The 20,142-nt window shown below is 49.7% G+C and overlaps 1 protein-coding gene and 1 pseudogene across 1 annotated transcript in view; one reads left to right on the top strand and one right to left on the bottom strand.

The window, feature by feature from the left end:
• The first annotated feature begins 4,223 nt into the window (after positions 1 to 4,223).
• Positions 4,224 to 20,142, top strand: part of RBM33 (RNA binding motif protein 33) — a 99,919-nt gene continuing 84,000 nt past the window's right edge. The window contains exons 1-6 of the mRNA XM_029954274.1: positions 4,224 to 4,306; positions 4,403 to 4,485; positions 4,670 to 4,763; positions 11,730 to 11,778; positions 15,400 to 15,476; positions 17,946 to 18,249. Coding sequence (XP_029810134.1) covers positions 4,224 to 4,306; positions 4,403 to 4,485; positions 4,670 to 4,763; positions 11,730 to 11,778; positions 15,400 to 15,476; positions 17,946 to 18,249 — 690 coding nt within the window. The remainder of the gene's footprint in view (positions 4,307 to 4,402; positions 4,486 to 4,669; positions 4,764 to 11,729; positions 11,779 to 15,399; positions 15,477 to 17,945; positions 18,250 to 20,142) is intronic.
• LOC115303852 lies at positions 9,142 to 11,323 on the bottom strand (annotated as a pseudogene).

Here is a 20,142-nt window from a genome sequence, read left to right as displayed (position 1 = left end):
TTCCCCACCTGGACCGTATGGAGGTGGAGTTGGGGCTGAGGGCTGAGGACGAACCCTCACGGCCCCTACAGCTTTGGAAATGGTCTCCAAGTCATCACAGGAGTCAGTCACTACTGGAGGCACTTCCCTCCTGGATTGCTGATCGAAGTTCTTTCACTTCCTCCAGCACTTCAGCAGCAGCCCGCAGAGCGCTCTCAAAAGCCTCTACTGGGTCTTGAAGGCAAGTATTCACAACTGTCCACAAACCTATGACCCCGGGGGGTAAGGAACCTACGGAATCAGCCCTTTCTAGGTCTCTTCCAAGCTTATTCCAGGAGCCAGGCGTCAGATGGCCTATGTCTAAATACCACGGGGCTGTTTCTTCCACCGCGGTTATAAATTTCTCTAATGTCCCCATTGTCCCTTGACCGGGAACTTTACTACTCTGCGTCCCTCCCCGGGATCCTTAAATGCTCCCCATTGTCCCTTAACTGGGAACTTTAATACTCTACGTCCCTCCCCGGGATCCTTAAATGCTAGCACGTTATACTTACCTGCAAACTTAGGGAAAAGGGTTCCCCGTACGGGCCACCACTTGCCGGAGCCGCTCAAACTGCCCGCAGTTTGAAGAACTGACGACACCGAGATTCGTTGCAGAGGCTTTTATTGGCCACTTCTTTCTTTCTTCTTCTTCCCCCTCCCCGCTGCTTGCTCCCCCATATATACCTGCCGCCCAGGCTGCGTGGCAGCTCATGATAGGCTGGCAGAGGCAGGGCTGACCCATTCCATGGCCTCGCATTGGTCGCTCACTCATCGCGGTATCTGGCCGGGGGGCGGGAGCACTAGAGGCTGGCGGGCCGTACCTCGCCATGTGCTCGGGCAGGGTGCCAAGGCGCCATCTTGCATCCGCCTCCTACAACGCAGTCACTCGTGATAAAAGGTATGTTAACAACGGAAGACACACTGGTGCCTTTTAGTGGAAGAGAAAACGAAGTGTCCATCGATGACACTTCAGATTCTGCGCTGCAAACAGCCCGTGAGACGCCGCCGCTCGTCGGGCGCCGGAGTCGGGTATCAGGACTGGGTGACGTCCCCTGCAGACCTGACCAGCTCTCCTTCACAGCTCCGGAGGGATTTGGTGCTGGATTTCTTTCTTGCGCTTCGGTTAAGAACAACGTACTGCAAGAGATCGAATGAAACCATTACCTTGGGGCTGGGGGGAGGGGCTCAGTCAGTTCAACATCTGCCTCTTGATTGCGGCTCAGGTCATGATCTCATGAACTGTGAGATCGAGCTCCGGGTCAGACTCCGTGCTGACAGCACCGTGCCTGCTTGGGGTTCTTTCTGCCCCTCCCCTGTTTGTTCTCACTCTCCCCTTTCCCCCTCTCTGTCTCTTTCAAAATAATCTTAAAAATAGTATGTCCCGTTAACGTGTAATAGGTTTATTGTTTCTCTTACATGAATTCGTGAATATTTTTAAATGCCTTGATTTAATTTCTAATATATTTCCTATGCTCCCTGTTGTACATTTAATTTTTTTAATTTTTAAAAAGATTTTTAAAATTTATTTTGGAACAAAGCACACCTGCGTGTGCTCGGGTGGGGGGTGGGCAGAAGGTGACAGAATCCCAAGCAGCTTCCACACTTCAGTGCAGAGCCAGATGTGGGGCTTGATCCCACAGACCGTGAGATTATGAGCTGAGCTGAAATCAAGAATTGGAGGCTTAACCTACTTAGCCACCCAGGCTTTAAAATTGTCATCAGGCAGCTCTTTCTGTCCTATCCCTGTGCTTTAATAAAACTACCTTTTTTGCACTTGAAAAAAAAATGTAGTCAGCCTGGTTAGCAACCCTCCACCCCCTCCTTGTTTTCCATATATATTTGTTCCTGGGATTTTTATTTGTCTTTACCTGTTAGAGTATAACTTACATGGGGTGGAGATTAAAAAAAAAATTATGTTTGAGAGAGAGCACATGTGCGCCTGTGAGCGGTGGAGGGGCAGAGAGAAGGGGGACAGAGGAATGAAATGGGGTCTGCACTGACAGCAGAGAGCCTGATGGGGGGCTCACACTCACAAACCGTGAGATCGTGCATGACCTGAGAGACCCAGGTGCCCCAACAGGGTGGAAATTTTAATTTCGTACACCTCATTGCCAAGTGTTTAGAACAATGCCAGACACACATTAGGTGCTCAAGAAATAACTGTTCAATGAATGAAGGATATGGGTTGCACTAATTTTTATTTTGGAATAATTTCATAGCTATTTTCTTGGACATTTTGTGGGGGTCTTTCCTTTGGAGCCGTTTTATTTTAATTGTTTTTGCATAATCCAGGCTTCGATTTTTGATTTTTGTGGACCTAACTTGAGGGAGTTCTTACCTAGCAAGGTAGCAGTTAAGTTTTCTTTGGAAGTGCCTTCTCCGGCGGATGGTGGTTGACTGGGGCAGAGGTTCTCGACCCCAGTGATCATACAGTGCCTAGAGCCCACTGGATCGGATTCGGGGTGGGGGGCCCAGGGCTGTAATTTTTAACAAGGTCTCTAAGGGATTGCTGTTAGCGTGGCCTAAGGGGCTTCTGGCTTCAGCAGAACTGGATGAGCCATACGGGCCAAGGGTGATTGACGCTGTTAATTCCTTTCTTGTGTACTGATGGCAATGAAGCCGTGAACAAAACTTTTTACTAATAAAAATGTTGGGACTACTTTCACGTTGTCATAGCTAGGGGTGCTCACTGTTTTCGTGAAGTATCTAATCTGGTGGGGAAGGAAAGCTAACAGACCCAACAGAGAACTGATCACGGAAACTTGAATGTGTTGCTTATGTTTCACAACTAGAAAAAAATATCTGTATTTCTGTCTTCTCTTGAAAAGTTGGAATCTGCCGCCACTGGGCCTGTATTCCCTGTAATCTGTGGGAATGCTCTTGTCTATAAACAAGGTAACGTCCTGCTAATTTGACAGAATTCCTATCCAGCTTGCTTTGCTCATTCCTGTCTACTTCCTGTAGACATTTGAGTTCTTCATCCTTGACCCAAGTTTCTTATCTTTCTTAAAAACTGATTCCATTGAAGTGTAATTGACAAGAGACTGCATGTCTTTGAAACACATAAGATTGGATATATGTATATGTTCGTGAAGCCACGATTGCAGTGTAATGAATGTGTCATCATCAGAGGTGTCTTTATGTCCTTTTTAATTCCTACTTCCGGCCCCGCTGTCCCGAGCAAACGCTGATTCTGTGATTGTTAGGTGCTTACCATTTTGTAAAAAGGAATCTGAGAGCATGTGTTCTCTTTGTCAGTGGGTGTTCCTGCTAACAGCACAGGGGATGACGTGGTCTTGAGGGGGCCCCCAAAGGCCTGCTTCACCTCCGTCTTGATGTCATTGTATTTGGCAGCTTTCTCCAGGTGGCATTGGATCCATAACTGACAGGTTGGGAGTGGGGACGTGGAAGGCCATGCCAGTGAGCTTTGCATTCAGCTCAGGGTTGACCTTGCTGCAGCCTTGGTGGCGCCAGAAGCCGCAGGGGTGATGTTCTGAGCAGCCCCGCAGCCGTCGCGCCACAGCTTCCCAGAGGGGCCCTCCGTGAGTGGTCTGGTTGGCAGTGATGGCATAGACTGTGGGCATGAGGCCTTCCACAGGGCCGGAGTTGTCATGGATGACTTTGGCCAGAGGGACTAAGCAGTTGGTGGTGCAGGACGCATTGCTGACAAGCTGGAGGGGGTTGGTACCCTTCTCACGGGTCACGCCCATCCCTAACTCGAGGACATCAGTAAGAGAGGCTGAGGCGATGGCCCTCCCGCTTCCTCCCTTGAGCTTGCCCCGGCCTTCCCCACGGTGTGAACACGCCGCTGGGCCCCAGTGGGCTCAGCACCGGCGCCGCCCCCCCTTCGTGTTGGCAGGCTCCCGTTCCCGAAACATGGAGATGGGCTTTCCACTGGTGACGAGTTTCCTGTTCTTAGCCTGACGGTGTGTTGAATTTGCCATGGGCGGAGTCGGTGGGGTGGTGGGGCGCGTAGACCTTCACTCTTGGTGCCAGGGGCGCAGCGCTCACTGCGCAAGAAGGGCCTTCTGTGGAACAGGAGGGAGCAGAGCCAGAGCTTCTAAATTGCCACCTCGGGAGTCCTTGAAGGAGACAAGTTGGTTCAGCACAGATGTTCCTCAGCTTACGATGGGCTTCTGTCCCGATAAGCGTGTCATAAGGTGAAGATATTGTGACTTGAAAATGCGTTTGACACCCCTAACATGCTGAACGTTGCGGCTTCGCCTGGCCTGCCTTCGCTCTGCGCTCACGTGTCCATCAGCCTGCAGCTGGGCGAGGGCACGGGGTACAAGGCTTGTTTTATGATGAGGTGTTGGCAGTTGTGTGTAGTGTATCGAGTACCGTACTGAAAGTGCCACACGGGACAGTCGTCTGGGTACAGGTGGCAGCTGCTGTGCCGGTTTACCCTGGTGACCCTGCGGCTCCTGCCGTGCGCTGCGCAGCAGCACCACCAGAAGGCGCCGGGCGCGTGTGCTCGCTGGCTTGCCGCACGTCTCAGGCTCAGAATTTGAAGCATGGCTTGTACGGGCCGCGTATTGCTTTTGCGCCGTTGTAGAGTTGAAAATCGTAAGTTAAGCCGTTGTTAAGTGAGGGGCCGCCAGTATTTGCATATCTGTGCCTATCTTAATTTAGTAAGACTGACTCTCAGGCTTCTCTTCCACAGATGATGACTTTGACCAGTTCGATAAGCCTGGGGCCGAGCGATCCTGGAGAAGAAGAGCCGCGGACGAGGACTGGGACAGGTGCGGGGCGGGGCTGGGGGTGGGGAGGGGGGCGGGGCCGGGGCGGCGCGGACCTCCCACTCTGCCATGGGCTGGGCAGGGAGGCGGGGGACAGCGGGGGCTGGCTGCCCGAGGTCTTCCCTGAGCGGCCTGTCCCTCCCGGGCCGCAGCGAGGGTGCGAGGGCCGCCCGGGGGTGAGAGGCCTTCCTCGGGGCTCCGGTCCACGCCTGCTGACTTCCCTCTCTGTTTATCTGCGGTGATGCTGTCGGTTCGGTGGCGCCCCAAGCTCTTACGGGAGAGGTCGTGTGCCAGAGCTCTTTCCTTCTGTAGCCCACCCGTGGTTGGCCAGACTTTAACGTTCTTGCCAGTTTAATTTGTGTAAGATAGTATCTAACTATAATTTGAATTTTCATTTCTGTGATGACTAGTGAGGATGAAGCAGACTTTAGGAATGCGAGCGCGCGCACTAGGAGTATTTAAAGTAGTCGCGACAGCAGGAAGTGTCCCGTCTGGCTCGTGAGCGCTTCTGGCGAGCAGCGCGCGGAGCAGCGCGCGTCGGGAGGGTCGTGAACTGGGGGAAGTGCGCGGGGCTCAGTCTGGGTGTGGGGTTCGCCAGTGAGGAGTATTCCTTACACGTTTCCTAACGTCTTCAGCGCCGTGTTGGAAATGTAGAAATTACCTCATCGTCGGAGTCAGAAAGCTTAGTAATCCAGGTAAGGCGGTCTGAGCAGAGAACAGCATGACACTCTGCGGTCCCAGGCCTGGTCGCCGTTGGAAGCTCGGGATGCCCCAGAACGTGCACAGCGTGGTCCACGCTGAGAAGTGTGCACGTTGCGCACTCAGCGGCGGCGTGAGGAGAGCCCCGGCAGACCCTCCGCCAGCGGCGCTCCTGCGGAGGCACTGGTGCCCAGCCTTGTTTCCCGGACGGTGGTGGGAGTGGTGGGAGCGGGGTACAGTACAGGGTGTGTTTTAATAGTTGACGTCCCGTTTGGATGTTTTCCTCTGTCAGCTGTCTAGTCCCACCGATACGTGTTTTTCTCCGGGGTTGTCTGTCTTTCCCTTACTGGTTTTCGGGATTGTTTGTACTTTCTGAGATTTACTTTGCGTGCTCGGAGGGCCTCCTCCCAGGCTGTGGTCTGTGTTCCCTCAAACAGTAGCATTCCAGTAGATTTTTGTAAGGATATAATCAAATGTGTAATCTGTGGGTCAGCCTCCATGGCTTTTGTTTATTTATTTAAAACAATTTTTTTAATGTTACTATTTATTTTTGAGAGAGCGTGAGCGGGAAGGGGCAGAGAGAGAGAGAGTCAGAGACAGAGACAGAGATGGGCAGAATCCGAAGCAGCTCCAGGCCCTGAGCTGTCAGCACAGACCAGACGCGGGGCTGGAACCCACAAACTGTGAGATCATGACATGAGCCAAAGTTGGACGCTTAACTGACTGAGCCCCTCAGGTGCCCCTATTTTTTAAATTAAAATATGAGTACAGTGTAGTTGCTTCCTGCCACGCCTGCTGTCGTGTGGTCCTGTGCACGGCCTCCGAGGACCCTGCCTGCCTCATGGGCCTCGGCCTCGGCCCCGTGGCGCCAGCGCAGCGCAGCGCGGGCCTGTGTGCTTCCCGGGAGCGGGACGCTCGCTCCCGCAGCCGCTGCTTCGCTTTGTCATGGCGGAAACGTGGAATTCTGTTTTTAATCTACAGCGGTTATTCGGGTTGTGCTGGTTTATAAAATATGTAAACTATATAAACTATATAAAAATGTGCTTTATAGCCAAAAGGGAGTTTCCTTTCTTTTCTGGTTCTAGTTTCAATTCAGGATCATCTAGTGCATTTTGTCCCGTTTCATCTGGAAGAATCATGTACCCTTGTCTCTTATGACTCTGTCATTTTTGAAGAGGACAGGCTGTTTACTGTGTAGACTCACCCTCAGTACGGATTTGCAGGTGTCTCCTCAGAATAGGATTCAGGTCGTTGCGTTGGGTCAGGACGGCTCCTTGGCAGGGCTGTGGCCTTCCTGACACTGTCACTCTAAGGAGCTGTGTGATGCTTTCCTCCCTTTGTCCTCAACCAGTTCTTCCCAAACTGTACTCTGGTGTGTTTTGCAAATTCCTATGAAAATTATACTTTTTTTAAAAAATTTATATTCCAGTTGGTTAACATATGGTGTAGTCTTGGCTTCCATTTGGAAAGTGTTTTAATTTTTTTCATAGTTAGGATCCATAATTTGCCTGAAATGGATTAAATTGATTGATTTTTTTAACTTACTGAGAATTTCAAGAATATATGAAAATAGAACAGTGCCGTTCACCTGGTGTACCATCATCCACCTTTAACGTTTATTGGTATAAAGCCAGTCTTGTTTTATCAGTGATCTGCAGTCCACCTCAGATCACAGACATAAGTTCATCAGAAATATTTCAGATTGTGTCTCTCTAAAAAAAATAAATAAAGGATTTATTAACCACAATAGAGTTATGTTTTTAAAAACTCCCTTAATGTTACTGTTTTATTGCTGCTTATCTCCTATAAATACCAGTGTATCTCACACACACGCATGCGCGCGCGCACACAAACGGTGTGGACATGTGTCTGCAGGCTCTTCTATGCTTTGAATTGGAATCTAGAGTAGATCCCTGTGCTGTAGCTGACGGGTACATCTTGTAGGTGTGGTGTCATCTGTAGGGTCTTGTTTCTGTTCCCTGCACCGTTGTGAACTCCGCTCAGCGCATCCCCTGCAGCGTTTGTAGTGTGTCCCTCCATCTCGTGCATTTTCTGTAGATTGTTAAATCTAGAGGTTGTCAGATTCAGGTGTGAAAACGGGTGGAGGAGGATAGATGGTTCAGGTCACGTACACGAACTGCTTGGCCCCACTAAGTCAGCGCTTGATTCTTAACTTTTATTTAGCAGTTTTCAGAATAATGGGCCAGTTCGTTAGCATCCTCCAAAGGGGAGTTTGGTTCCTGAATCCTCTCCAGCCCGAAGCGTGACGTGCTGCGTGTGCGTGTGAGCCACTGCAGTTGCTGTTTTCGTGGGTACTTGACCTGCTTGGCGTCTGTTCGGGGGGATCATCAGTTGTCAAGATGGAGGCCGGCTTTCTGCTGCGAGGGCGTCGGGCTGTGGCTCTTGGTGAGACAGGCCTGCCTTCTCCTCGCTGTCCCCTGGTGCCTGGCGGCCGCCTGGCAGCCCCCCAGCAAGCGCCTCTCCGCGCGTTCTGAGCGCGTTCGCCTGCGGAGGTGCTGCGCCGCGTGCGTTTGTTAACTCCTGGAAAAGCATTCAGCAGCCTCTTCCATGCACCCTGGATGATGGAGGGCGAACTCTGGGAGTCGAGGGGAAGAGTGAGCCAGGAGTTGGTCCCATCAGCTCTTGCTGCCACGTTGCATTAATGATAAATGTTTGGAAGACCGTGATGTCATTGTTGAAGCGACACCCAAAGTTCTCAAGGATGTGCTTGTATCCGTCTCTCCGTGCGGGAGAAAGACCGCGTTCTCCGGGCTTCCCCTGCAGCCCATCTGCTTGAAGGGGCTTCTACAGGAGCGGGCTGAAGAAGCAGTCCGAGCTGGGGAGGTGTGCGGGGAGTAGCAGGGGCCTGGCGGGGAAGAGGGCGCCCCAGAGCCCTCCGGGGCTTGTGCTCGCCGCAGGCTGGATGGGCGGCTGGACAGGACTGTGCACGGATGAGGGAGGCGGCCCCTCTCCTCCCGCTTTGTCCTACGCCGTTGGGCCGTCCCCTGGGCCAAGGCCGTCCAGGAGCAAAGGCCAGGAGTCTTCCCAGACAAGCCCTCCAGTGTGCGGAAGTGGCAGAGACCGGAGGAGGGTGGCCTGGGGAGAGGAGGCCCGCAGAGACGCGCGCGTGCTCCTTGTCCTCACTCACTCCTGACTGAAAGGCTGCGCGGCCAAGCGGCTGACTGCCAAAACTTGTTTCTTAAAGTGTCTTTCAGTGTACACCTAGTAGTTGGGTTTGTTTAGTTTTGAGAGAGAGCGGGCGAGCAGGAGCGGTGGTGAGGCAGAGGGAGATGAGGACAGAGGATCCTGAAGCAGGCTCTGTGTGGGGAGCCCGACACGGGGCTTGAACTCCCCAGCTGTGAGACCACGACCTGAGCCGAAGCCGGACGCTTAACTGACATGAGCCCAGGTGCTCCGCCCATTTATCCGAAAAGTATACTTGCTCTCAAAGAGCGGATTGTCTCTGATCTTTGATAAATACTGTGAGAGTGGTGACTGGTGAGAGCCCAAGGGAGTCTGGCAGTCGAGGGCAAGACCCTCTCCACTCAGCCCTGCGCTCCTTTCCTTTGCCCCACACGGCTGCCATTGTTGGCAGGGGTGCAAATGCTTGTCTCTTTGGTGTTTTTGTCTTTGTCTTTTGGTATATGAAACTTTACTATTGTCATGTTTTCATCATCAAAACCTAGGGTCTTGGTCTTTCCTTCTTGCCTTTGTATCACGCCAGAAGAGAGACGTTGACTACTTTGACGACCTTAAAGCCAACTCTAGGAATGTCACTGACAGTATGATCTTTGCGACCAGATCCAGCAACTGGAACCGCCTCATTTTCCTCGATAAAATTCAGCCAACCATCTTTGGGTACCAAGGTCGTGATTGATTATTTTGCCACTCTTGATCAGCTGGGCGCTGACACACTTCCTGATGGCAGAGTTTGCCTGCTCGCCTTCAGCCTCCACCCTCCCAGCACATTCCGTTTTTCACGGGAAGCATTTCCACAAAGGTTGGCCTTCAGGGCTGTGCTCAAGTGGGCTGCCTTGTCCTGTTGACCTTGCGGCTCCTGATCTCGTCCGTGGTCACGGAGCGTCCTGCTGGCCCCCTGGTCCGCCAGCCCCCTGGTCCCCCGGCCCCAGCAAAAAGAGCACTGCTCATTTCTTTGAAAGCACTTGATTGGGCTAGGCACTCTGGCCAGTTCATTGTTGATTTCGGCGACAGTGTGGTTTTGGTAGTGCTTTATATTTTATAAATTTCTTTCCTTTTGTGTACGTCTTTTGTAAGGACCCTACTTGATGATCTTAAGGAAGTACATTTACTTTCTGTGGAGGGGGTGTAGGTAGTAGTTAGGATTTGGACGCCAGAGCTAGGCCACCTCTGTTCACCTATCGATATTGCCACTTCCCAGCTGGGTGACCTTGAGCCAGTGATTTAACATCTCACTGTCTTTGTTTTCACATTTAGAAAAATTGGGGATGATATAACTATCTGTGTAATGGGGCTGTTTTGTCCACAGGAGGCTAGTACGTGTGAACCACTTACATGGTTCCTGGCACCGAATATACTGACTTCATGACGTCTCGAGCTATAAGTTGTGTCTGTTGTCGTGTGGCGTGGGCTTAATCCTTGTCTCCCATCCTGCTTTCTTATTTCATGCCATCGTCTTTGTTAGTCACGGAAACAACTCTTTTCCATCTGTGTACACTCCACTTATTTATAGCTGTCAGTTTCCCTCTAGCTTTTGTTTTAAATGCTTTTGTTTAGAAAAAAATAGGTAGTCACCAGAGACTGATTTCTTTCCATATTATCTTTTGTTAGCAGAAGGTACGGGTAGTTTCTAGAATTTTGTTTGTGTAATTACCAACGCCTTTCTGTATTACGGTTTTAGGCATTCTCTGTCTCCTAAGCAGCCAGCGTCACCTTTCATTTTGTCAGAGTGACGGCTTAGCGGGGGGCTTGTCTTCAAAGGGGCGAGTGTGTGTATGTTTTGGTGTAGAACCAGCTCTCCGGTGCGGCTCCTGTCAGGACTGTGACTGGAGCCCATGTCCTCCTCACCCGAGGAGGACGACTGCGACGCGAAGATGCAGACGTATCTGAGAGGCGATGAAGTGATATGTGGAAATGCTGGAGGAAGTCGTGTGATGCTCGGTCACAGCTGTCTTGTTCTTCCAGGTCGGGGACGGAGTCACCCTGGGTGAGCTCTTGGCCCGGAGCTCTCATTGCCGGGTGACTTGGGGCCAATTATTTAATCGCTTGTCCTCATTTTCTTTATCTGTAACGTGAAGGTAGAGGATTTACGTAGGGTAATCTAAGGTAACAAAAAAGGTGTTCAGTGCACGAGTGACCTGATTTCCCGAGTTGTTTCTCGTTCTAAAAGTGCACAGCACACGTTCCTGTAGTGACTCCCGGAGGCACTCCTGGACACGCCGGTCCCCTGCAAAGCAGCACGCTGCAGGACACGTGGTTTTTGGATAAGACGATGCTCAGCACCCACAGAGCTTACAGGCGTTTGTAACCAGAGTGCTCATGAAAGGAGTACCAGCCCTGATACGAATATTGGTGCCCTTGCACCTAGGAAATGCAGTCTCGTTTTCTCCTTCTACATGATGTCCTTAAAGGGCGCTTATTCTGGAGTCAATGGGTTCCCACATTGTCCTCCACAGCCAGCCGGCCAACAAAGTCTGTGCTTCAGGAAACGCCCTGAGCTCTCTGATCTGGGGCAGTCTGTTCTGCTCACCGCGGAGCACGACCATGCTGACGGGGGGGGGGGCGTCAGAGTGCGTGCCGGACTCCCGTGGGGTGCGGAACGCGCGCACTCGCTGGGACTGACTTGTGTGTCCTCGTCGCTTCAGCTGCTGCAGTTTGATGAGCATCAAATGGTCTCCCGGTGGTTTGGGTTTAATTTTCCTACTTAAGGATGTTGGGCGTCTTTTCTTACTCCGTCATGGGTTCTTTAAGGCCGGGAAATGTATGGGAGTTCTTATTGTGGTCTTCCTTAGCGCTTCCCGAACAGGTCGGAGGAAGTGCGCCCCTCCCGCTGACTCGAACCCTGGGGGTCACGGGTCTGGGAGAGCCGCCTCCCATAGCAGGGCCCCCACCCGCAGAGACCACTTGTGCCCTCGGTTTGGAACACGCTTTCGTTATTAGGGAAGGGATAGGAAGGCATAGCAAGCTGCATGGGACCATGCCCTGCTCCATGTCCCAGCCTGTCCCCCGGGGGCCTGCAGACCTGCCTGCTGCAGGGATAACGTGCTAGCTGTCTGTTTGCTTTCTCCCCAGTGAACTTGAAGATGACTTACTTGGAGAAGACTTGCTGTCTGGCAAAAAGGTAAGCAGCTGAGGTCTTCCGGAACCCGCCTGCAGGCCCTTCATTGCGCTCAGCACAGAGAGGGCATCTCCTGCGTGCCATGCGTCACGGGGGTGGGAGGGCTGTGTGCACATCCATGTGGTGTGGTTTGAATTACCTTTTTTTTTAATATTTATTTTTGAGAGAGAGGGAGACAGCATGAGCAGGGGAGGGACAGAGAGAGAGGGAGACACAGAATCCGGAGCAGCTCCAGGCTCCGAGCTGTCAGCACAGAGCCTGATGCAGGGCTTGGACTCCCAGACCGTGAGATCACGACCTGAGCTGAAGTCGACACTTAACCGACTAAGTCACCCAGGCGCCCCAGAAATGCTAACTCTTTAAGAATTTATTAACAGTTTAAAAACACTTGGCTGTTCTTACTAAATATCGAGGTAGTTTTTTATGCTCAGTTTTTTTTTTTACGTTTATTTATTTTGAGAGCAAGTGCTAGTGGGGGAGGGACAGAGATTGACCAGAGAAAGAATCCCAAGCAGACTGCACGCTGAGCTCCAACATGGAGCCCTGATATGGGGCTTGAACTCATGAACCGTGAGATTATGACCTGAGCCAAAGTTGGGATGCTTACTTGAGCCATCCAGGTACCGTGTGCTTAGGTTTTGAAAGTTTTAAGATTGTGATGGCTTCTTACTGTCAACAGTTTTTATGTATAAGCTCATTATACTTTCAGGTGATAAAGTCACATTATTTGATCTGATGATACTTTCCTTTTATACTTATTTTTAATATAGTTGATGAAGATCTTCTTCTAGAAGAAAGTCCCAATGCTGCCATTTTCTTGTAACTTATGTTGCATCATTAGCTTTTTTACTCATGCGTGAATTTGTTGTAGGATTCTTTTGAAGCCACTGTCTTTTCTCTGTCCTGTTTCTTACTGCATCATTGGCCTACAAGTGGCCTGGCTTCAGTCTGCCTCAGCTTTTCCTCCTTGCAGGGGCTCTCATCACCTGTAGCTCTACGGAAGAATTAATGTAGTTACTATAAATCCACATGACCCCATGTGAGTAGTATATGGGGAAACAGCAAAAATATTGAAAGTGAAAAACCAGTGAGATTGCCCCTCAGCCCATCCGTGTTTGAGGGTCTCTGGGTGTGGCCTCAGGGTGTGACTTGGGCACCAGCCCTTCCTGGGTCCTGGTCCCAGAGGGAAGGTGCTCCTGTTTCCTTTCTGACTCAGTGAGTGAATTTGCACATCTTTGACGAGCACGTACTGTACGTGGGAGTTCAGCACCCTAACGTAAACACGCTTTTCCCTTTGTAATTATTTCAGTTACTTTCTTGAGGAATACCAGTCGGATGTGAAAATATTTAAATGTTGTTAAGTTTTTTCTTTACGTGAAATTGGATTTCTATCCTTGGGGCAGCCTGGGGCATTGTAGTTTGCCCTGTGTTTCTGTCAGCCTGTCCCACAGGCCTACAACTCCTTTTGGTGTCCCGTCATTTGCCCCCATCTCCTGAGAAGTTCAGTCTGGTCTCTTATCCGTAAAGATGGAAAAGTGTTATGTGGTTTGGATAGTAATGTTGCCATTCTGCGGGTGTAGTCTCACTTTATCCTATTCGATTAGTTGATTTCTGTGACTCGGTCTCCTTTTTTTGTTTTGTTTTTTGTTTTTTTTGTTAATGTTTATTTTTGAGAGAGAGAGAGAAAGAGAGCTCATGCACAAGAGAGGGGCAGAGAGAGAGAGAGAGAGAGACAAAGGATTGGAAGTGGGCTCTGCCCCAGCCCAATGTGGGGCTCGAATCCCCGAATGGGGCAAGATCAGGACCTGACCCAAAGTCGGATGCTTAACCAGCTGAGCCCCCGGGTGCCCCCAGTTTCGTGCCTGCTGGAGCAGGGACACGTGGGGGCGGCGGCCGGAAGTTCAGGTTGGAGCGGTGTTGCACTGTCTCCTTGCCTCCCTCTCCTTCCCTAGCGGTGTCCCCTGTCGGAATCAAAGAGCTCAAATATATTGAGAAAGAAATAGTGACAGAATAGATGTAAGCCCCCATGACTGACCTTTTGCCATGTTTCTTGTATTTTCCATATGTTTAAAAGTATAATTTACATACTGTCTGTAAAGAAAGACGCCTTATCATCCGCGCGTTCCCCTTGTCCTCCGACACGCTTCATTTTATAACGGCCACAGAATGGTTCTGTGTGCGCGCCCCGGCCGGTCCTGCGTTCCCTGAAGTCGTTTCCAGCTCACTGCTGGGACTTCAGCCTTTTCCGAGCACTTGGAAGCGCGTGTAGAGAAGGGAGAGCCGAGGAGCAGGTGCCCGTCTGCGCTGGCGCCCTGGCTCTGCACGCGTGGGGGGGGTTGTTTCATCGTCACCGCTCCCCTTCCTGAGTTATTTTGAAGTGAGTCTCAGACATCAGCATGGTGTGTGTGTGTGTGTGTGTGTGTGTGTGTGTGTGTGTGTTAAAGTTTGTTTATTTTGAGAGAGAGAGAGACCCAAGCAAGGCCTGTGCTTCAGTGCAGAACCCAGCGAGGAGCCCTGAGACCATGACCTGAGCTGAGATCGGCTTTGTTTTCTTCCCTTACTGTTTCAATCTGGTGGTCCCGTTATCTAAAACCTGCTTATTCCTAAAATAAATAAATAAATAAAATACAATCTGCTTATTTCTAAGATTCCACTTTCTTTTTTTTGTTTAAAAAAATCTCCAGATTTTGGATACTAAATGATAAATTTAGTCAAGTCTTTTTTAAGTTTTTATTTTAATTTCTGTTAACACGGGGCTCTGCTTGGTTCAGGCCGCAGGGCGGGGCGTCGGCCCTGGCGTGTGTCACCCTCACCTGTCCCTCGGGCCCAGCCCCCTTCCTGTGTTCACAGTAGCTGAGTCTCTTCCTTGTCTCTCTCATTTTCCCTTTGTTTCTTTTTCTTTTTTTAAATTAAAAAATTTTTTATTTTGAGGGAGAGAGATGGTACAGAGAGAAGCAGAGACGGTCGCCAAGCAGTCTCCGCACCATCAGCTCGGAGCCAGATACGGGCTTCAGCTCACCTGACCTCAAGTCATGAGTCAGACGCTTAACGATTGAGCCCCCCAGGTGCCCCTGTTTGTTTTGTTTCTTAAATTCCACATACAAGTGAAATAAAATTTAGTCAAATATTAAAGGTATAGGAAAAAAATATTCAAAGGATACTCCCAAAGGACTTCCCTTTTCCTTTTTTGTTAGATTTAGAATAAATGTGATCATTAGGCTTGTTGATTCTTAAAACCCAAAATTTTTATTATTTTTGAGAGAGCGTGAGAGCAGGGAAGGGGCAGGGTGGGGGTGACAGAGGATCTGAAGCGGGCTCTGTGCTGACAGCAGAGAGCCAGATGCAGGGCTCGAACTCACGAGCCGAGAGATCAGGACCTGAGCCCAAGCCGGATGCCTAACTGACTGAGCCCCCCAGGTCCCCTGGGCTTGTCAACAGGTTTCTCTCCTTACTTACTCCCTGCGAACCGGGTCTGCGGAGACAGGCATGCTGTCTGTGGGTCTGTCAGAACGCGGGACCGGGTTCTGGTAACAAGGTGAGAGATGAGCCAGCCTGTGTAACTGCACATTTGTGACGTCTCTTTATGGAAGTGCATGCATTAATTACATTTCTTATTTTAATTAGAATCAGTCGGATTTATCAGATGAAGAGCTGAATGATGATCTTTTACAGAGTGATAATGAAGACGAAGAAAATTTCAGGTATTCCATATTAGCTTATTAAAATTTTTCTGGAACTAAATTGCTAATGACTGATTTATAGTTATAATGGGATATAATTGATAATGTGATACTGTATCTTTTAACATAATTTTATTTTAAACAGGATGTTAATGTATTTCTAGAAGTGGGTATTGGTCTTGCACTGGACGGCCTGTGTAAGTTGCGTTGAGCGCAGTGGCGCAAGCTCAGGAGAGGCGGGTGCTGAGCTCTTCTGCTTGGACGGGCGGCGGCCTCACTCTCAGTGTTGTCGCTTGCGGCTTGATGGGTTCGATGTTGCTGCTTTTGTTTTTATTTTAGATCGTCTTTATACGTAATCTGTTGACGGAGAATTGCTGTTTTGGAAATTCCTTTGGACTTTAGACTCTGATTTGACTCTGAATGTAATTTTGTTGTAGTGAGTGTAGTTACTTTGGTCTTTTTCGACTCAGCACTAACAAAATACTATTGACGGGGTAGTTCACAAACAACAGAAATTTATTTCTCACAGTTCCGGGGGCCAGGAGGTCCACGGTCAAGGCACCTGCAACAGTCAGTTCTGGTTTCTGGTTCCGAGATGGCCTTTTCTCGCTGGTCCTCACTTGGTGGGAGGGCGGGGATGCTCTCTGGGGTCCTTCTGTAACAGCACTCACCCCTGGGGGGCTCCATCCTCCTGACCTGTCCCCTCCCAGAGACCCCACCTCCGGGTAGCAGCACACTGGGAGTGAGGATTCAGCAGATGAGTTTTGGGGGGTCTTCGGTGCCCGGCAAGCACGGGTGTGTCTCTGTTGCTGACGCAGAAAGTTCTGTTAGAAGAGGAGACGGGGTGTGTAGAACTCTGGTAGGGGGGTGACGCCTCCAGCTCTCTGAGGAGGCCTGTGTCGTGAAGACTGCAGAGACCCCCTCAGTCCTGAGTGTCCTGAACACACAGGGGCCGCTTTTATCCAACTACAGACCTGTGACTGTCCTGACCGGAGGTAAGTGTTTTGGACAGAAAGGCAGTTTTCAGTTAGTTTATGCGGCCAGTAAGTCTCCCGGCCGGCTCTGCTCTGTGACATCGTTATTGTACCTCGGCCTTTTGACTTCCCTTTGTCCTTGAGGGGTGGCCGGTGGCAGTTCTTAGCCCAGTCATGCCTTCAAGTCTGTGTGACGTGTTCATGTTTTTGTTAGGATCGGTGTCTCACTAGTGTGTGTCCACCGTGTTCACATGCATGTCTTGCCCTCCAAGTATTTGCCTTGGGGCGTACCGTTTGGCCTACGGCTGTTGTGATTAAATGGTTTGAGTGTGAGTTTTTTGCTATTTTACTTTATTTTTCTGAGAGAGAGTGTGTGCACATGTGCAGGAGGGCCAGAAGGAGAGGGGGATCTCCGGCAGGCGCCTGGCGGGGGCCCCATCTCGGGGCCGCGGGAGCGCGACCTGAGCCGGCGGCCACAGGTGGCAGCCACAGGTGCCACTTAGCTGGCCACGCTACCCAGGCTCCCCGGGGTCCTCTTTTTTTTTTTTTTTTGGTGCGGTTTTAAAAAGTCTCTCTGTTCTTTTACTCAGATTATAAACTGATTGTTTTTGAAGTTGACTAATACACATTTTATTTATTTGACCACTGACATGTATTTTCACACACATTTTTAATACTTTGATTTTTAAAATAATTTATAATTTACATAATAGATTTAAAAAGAACAAATTGTTCTTAAAATTCCGTGTGATTTCCTTCCTTCCTTCCTTCCTTCCTTCCTTCCTTCCTTCCTTCCTTTCTGCAGCTTGCATATACCTTTTATTTTTAAATTTTAATCACTGTAAATTTTAGCTCACGTGCAGGGCGGGGTTGGTCTCAGGAGCGGAATGCAGTAATTCGCCCTCTGTATAACACCCAGTGCTCGGCAGAGCCTGTCTCTCCTTGAGTCCCTGTCGCCCGCCCAGCCCATCCCCCCACACCCCTTCTTCAACCCTCAGTTTGTTCTCTTTCGTTAAGAGTCTTGTGGTTTATTTCCTTCTCCCTCTTTTTTCTTTTGTGATTTTCTGTTTCTAGAGTAATACTGCCATTTTTACTTTGGAATCTTGGAAAATAGTTACCATCCTTTTTACTCTGGAATTTAGAATGAAATACATTCTGTTTGTTTTCGGTCCTAGAGTTTTGCCAGTGAGACTTGTTTCCCCATCTGCTTGGTCTGATTCTTTGGCCACAACTCTGCGTCTGATGAAAGTGCGGCCGCTGTGGGGCGGGGGGAGGTGCAGTGCAGGCCCAGCACAGCCTGCGGGGCTCCGTTTGCACACGTGATCGGAGGGGCGCGCGTGCGCGCGCGCGTGTGTGTGTGTGTGTGTGTGTGTGTGTGTGTGTGTGTCCCCCCGTCCGTCCCCAGACCGCTCCTCACCAGTCGTGCTCCAAGTCTTGGTAACAGTTCATTTATTGAGTGACTGCAGTGAGCTTTACTCTGACTGGGCACCTTTCCTTTTGTTTCTGTTCTCTTTAGTTCTCAGGGCGTGACCATCAGTCTGAACACCACGTCGGGCATGGTCACGTCGTTCGAGCTGTCTGATAACACGAACGACCAGTCTGGGGAACAGGAGTCGGAGTTCGAGCAAGGGGACGACGAGCCAGTGTATCACAAGTCCAGGGGGTCTGAGCTGTACGCGCACGAGTACACGGAGGAAGGGCAGTACGGAGGCCCCGACGCCGAGCTGGCGGAAGGCCACATCGAGTACGCGGAGGAGGGGCAGCTGTCCAGTGACGAAGTGCTAGACATCGAGATCAGTGAGCCCCTGGACGAGTTCACCGTGAGTCTTGTTCCTTTGTATGGCCGAAGATAACCTGGCTGCCTGGGCATGGGTTTCTAGACTGATTTGAAATCTCCCTCCCTGGGGAGGGAGGGAAATTAGACCTTATTATCACTGTCTGCCAGTTTCTTTATCTGAGCTGTGACAAAGTTTGTGTTGACAGCTTGTTTGGCTGGAGGCAATGCCCCTTTGTCATTCTGGAAGGCTGCAGTGAATCGTGACCTTGAGGATTGCACCTTAAGGAGGAAAACAGCTTTGTGTGGTGGAGATGCCCTGTCAATTGTTAGAAGTACTTAATGCAGAGCTTTCATCCAGGCTTTAGACAAGATCTGATAAAGTCCTTCCAAGGTGAAAAGATTATTGACCTGCTAAAGACATCTTTAAGGTGCTAATGTTCCAGGGTGATTGATGTCCTGTGCATTCATCCTTGTTTGTAACTGAGAACTGTCCAGAGGCGAATAAAGAGATTGGAGGTTAGTTTTGGAAATGTCACACATAATTTGTTATCTGTAATCAGGAAGCAAAGATTGTGCTGATTCCTATTGCAGAAAGATGATTTTGATAAGTAGCTTTTTAAAAAGTTGAGCTGTCAAGAAAGAAAAAGGTACTAGTGAAAGATTGCTCATCTGTCTTAGTGATTCATCCCTAAGAGGGCTTTCTTTTGAAAACTAGCACTTAATGAAATCTGTGTGGGAAGGACGTGATAGTCATCACAGACTCTTAAGGCTGTGGTGGTCCTGAGATTCCACTGAGAGGCCGTGTCACCTGGGCACCGGGCGGGATCCGGTGGAGACGGGGGTTTTTATTCAGTGGAAGCTTGCTTTTGAGAAAAAATGTCAAATCTGAATTTTGTCACTGGTCATATGTCTCTATAAACACGAGTGATTTTGAGAAGGATTGTTTGTGTGGGACCTTAGGATATTTATTTCTGATCACGATGGTGTTTATATATTTCAGTAGTTATTATTCAGATTTGATTCTCTTTGCTTTCTCTTAATGGAAAAATGCTTGTAGTTTGGTAAATAAACGAATCTAAAAGGCATCATGGGTACTTGTTTTTTGGTAACGGTAACGGTTTGGTGTAGTAAATCCTTCGCTATGTGGACAAGTGCGATCAGGTTTATGTGTGTTTGTAGACTGTCGGAAGCGGGGTGCTGTGCACTCACACTGAATCTTAAAAATTAAGCCAAGGTCTTTTAAAAATGGACCTAGTTATTCCCTTGGTTAGAGCATTTTATTATTTCTGCTGTTCGTCAGTGAGATAAGATGATTGGTTAGTCAGATGTGCGTCCTTTTTCCTTGTAAATTCAGCAGCTCAACAAGTCTTCCCTGATGTCTAGGCACTGGGGGTGCAAGTTTCGCCAGGAGGCGCGAGGCATGGCCCTGCCCTCTGCACACACGGTTTGGTGGAGCAGATCAGTGTGGAAAGCACTTGTGCCTGGCCACACAGGAGCGATTTCTCACCGTGGCATTCCACAGAATTTGTTGTAAAAAGAATTCTCACAAGTGAGGACTTTCCCTCTCTTGTGTTCCATTGTCACACCAGAGGTTACATTTAGGCCCCGAGTTGTATAAAATCCAACTTACTGTTTTAGCATGTTGTGATCTAAGGTATCAAGAAGAAAACAAATGTGGCAACTCAAGATTAAAAACAAATCATAAACAATTTTGCTTAGCGTCTCTGAAAGGGTTCTGATATTTTCACAGGGAGCTGTCCCCTTCAAGGCGAGGTGAGGTGGGGAGGTGTCCTGGGAACAGCGTCAGCTCGCCTCCGGACATCTCGCTTTATATTTGTAGCTTTGGCCAGTCTAGTTTTCTCTCCCTGTGTTTTTAAGACTGTTGGTGTCTGCACAGTTATGGTGGTGGTGGTGGTGGAGGTGGAGGTGGTGGTGG

Source organism: Suricata suricatta, chromosome 2 (genome assembly GCF_006229205.1).
Source record: "Suricata suricatta isolate VVHF042 chromosome 2, meerkat_22Aug2017_6uvM2_HiC, whole genome shotgun sequence".
NCBI classification, from domain to species: domain Eukaryota; kingdom Metazoa; phylum Chordata; class Mammalia; order Carnivora; family Herpestidae; genus Suricata; species Suricata suricatta.
This window is presented reverse-complemented; position numbering and strand designations above follow the sequence as displayed.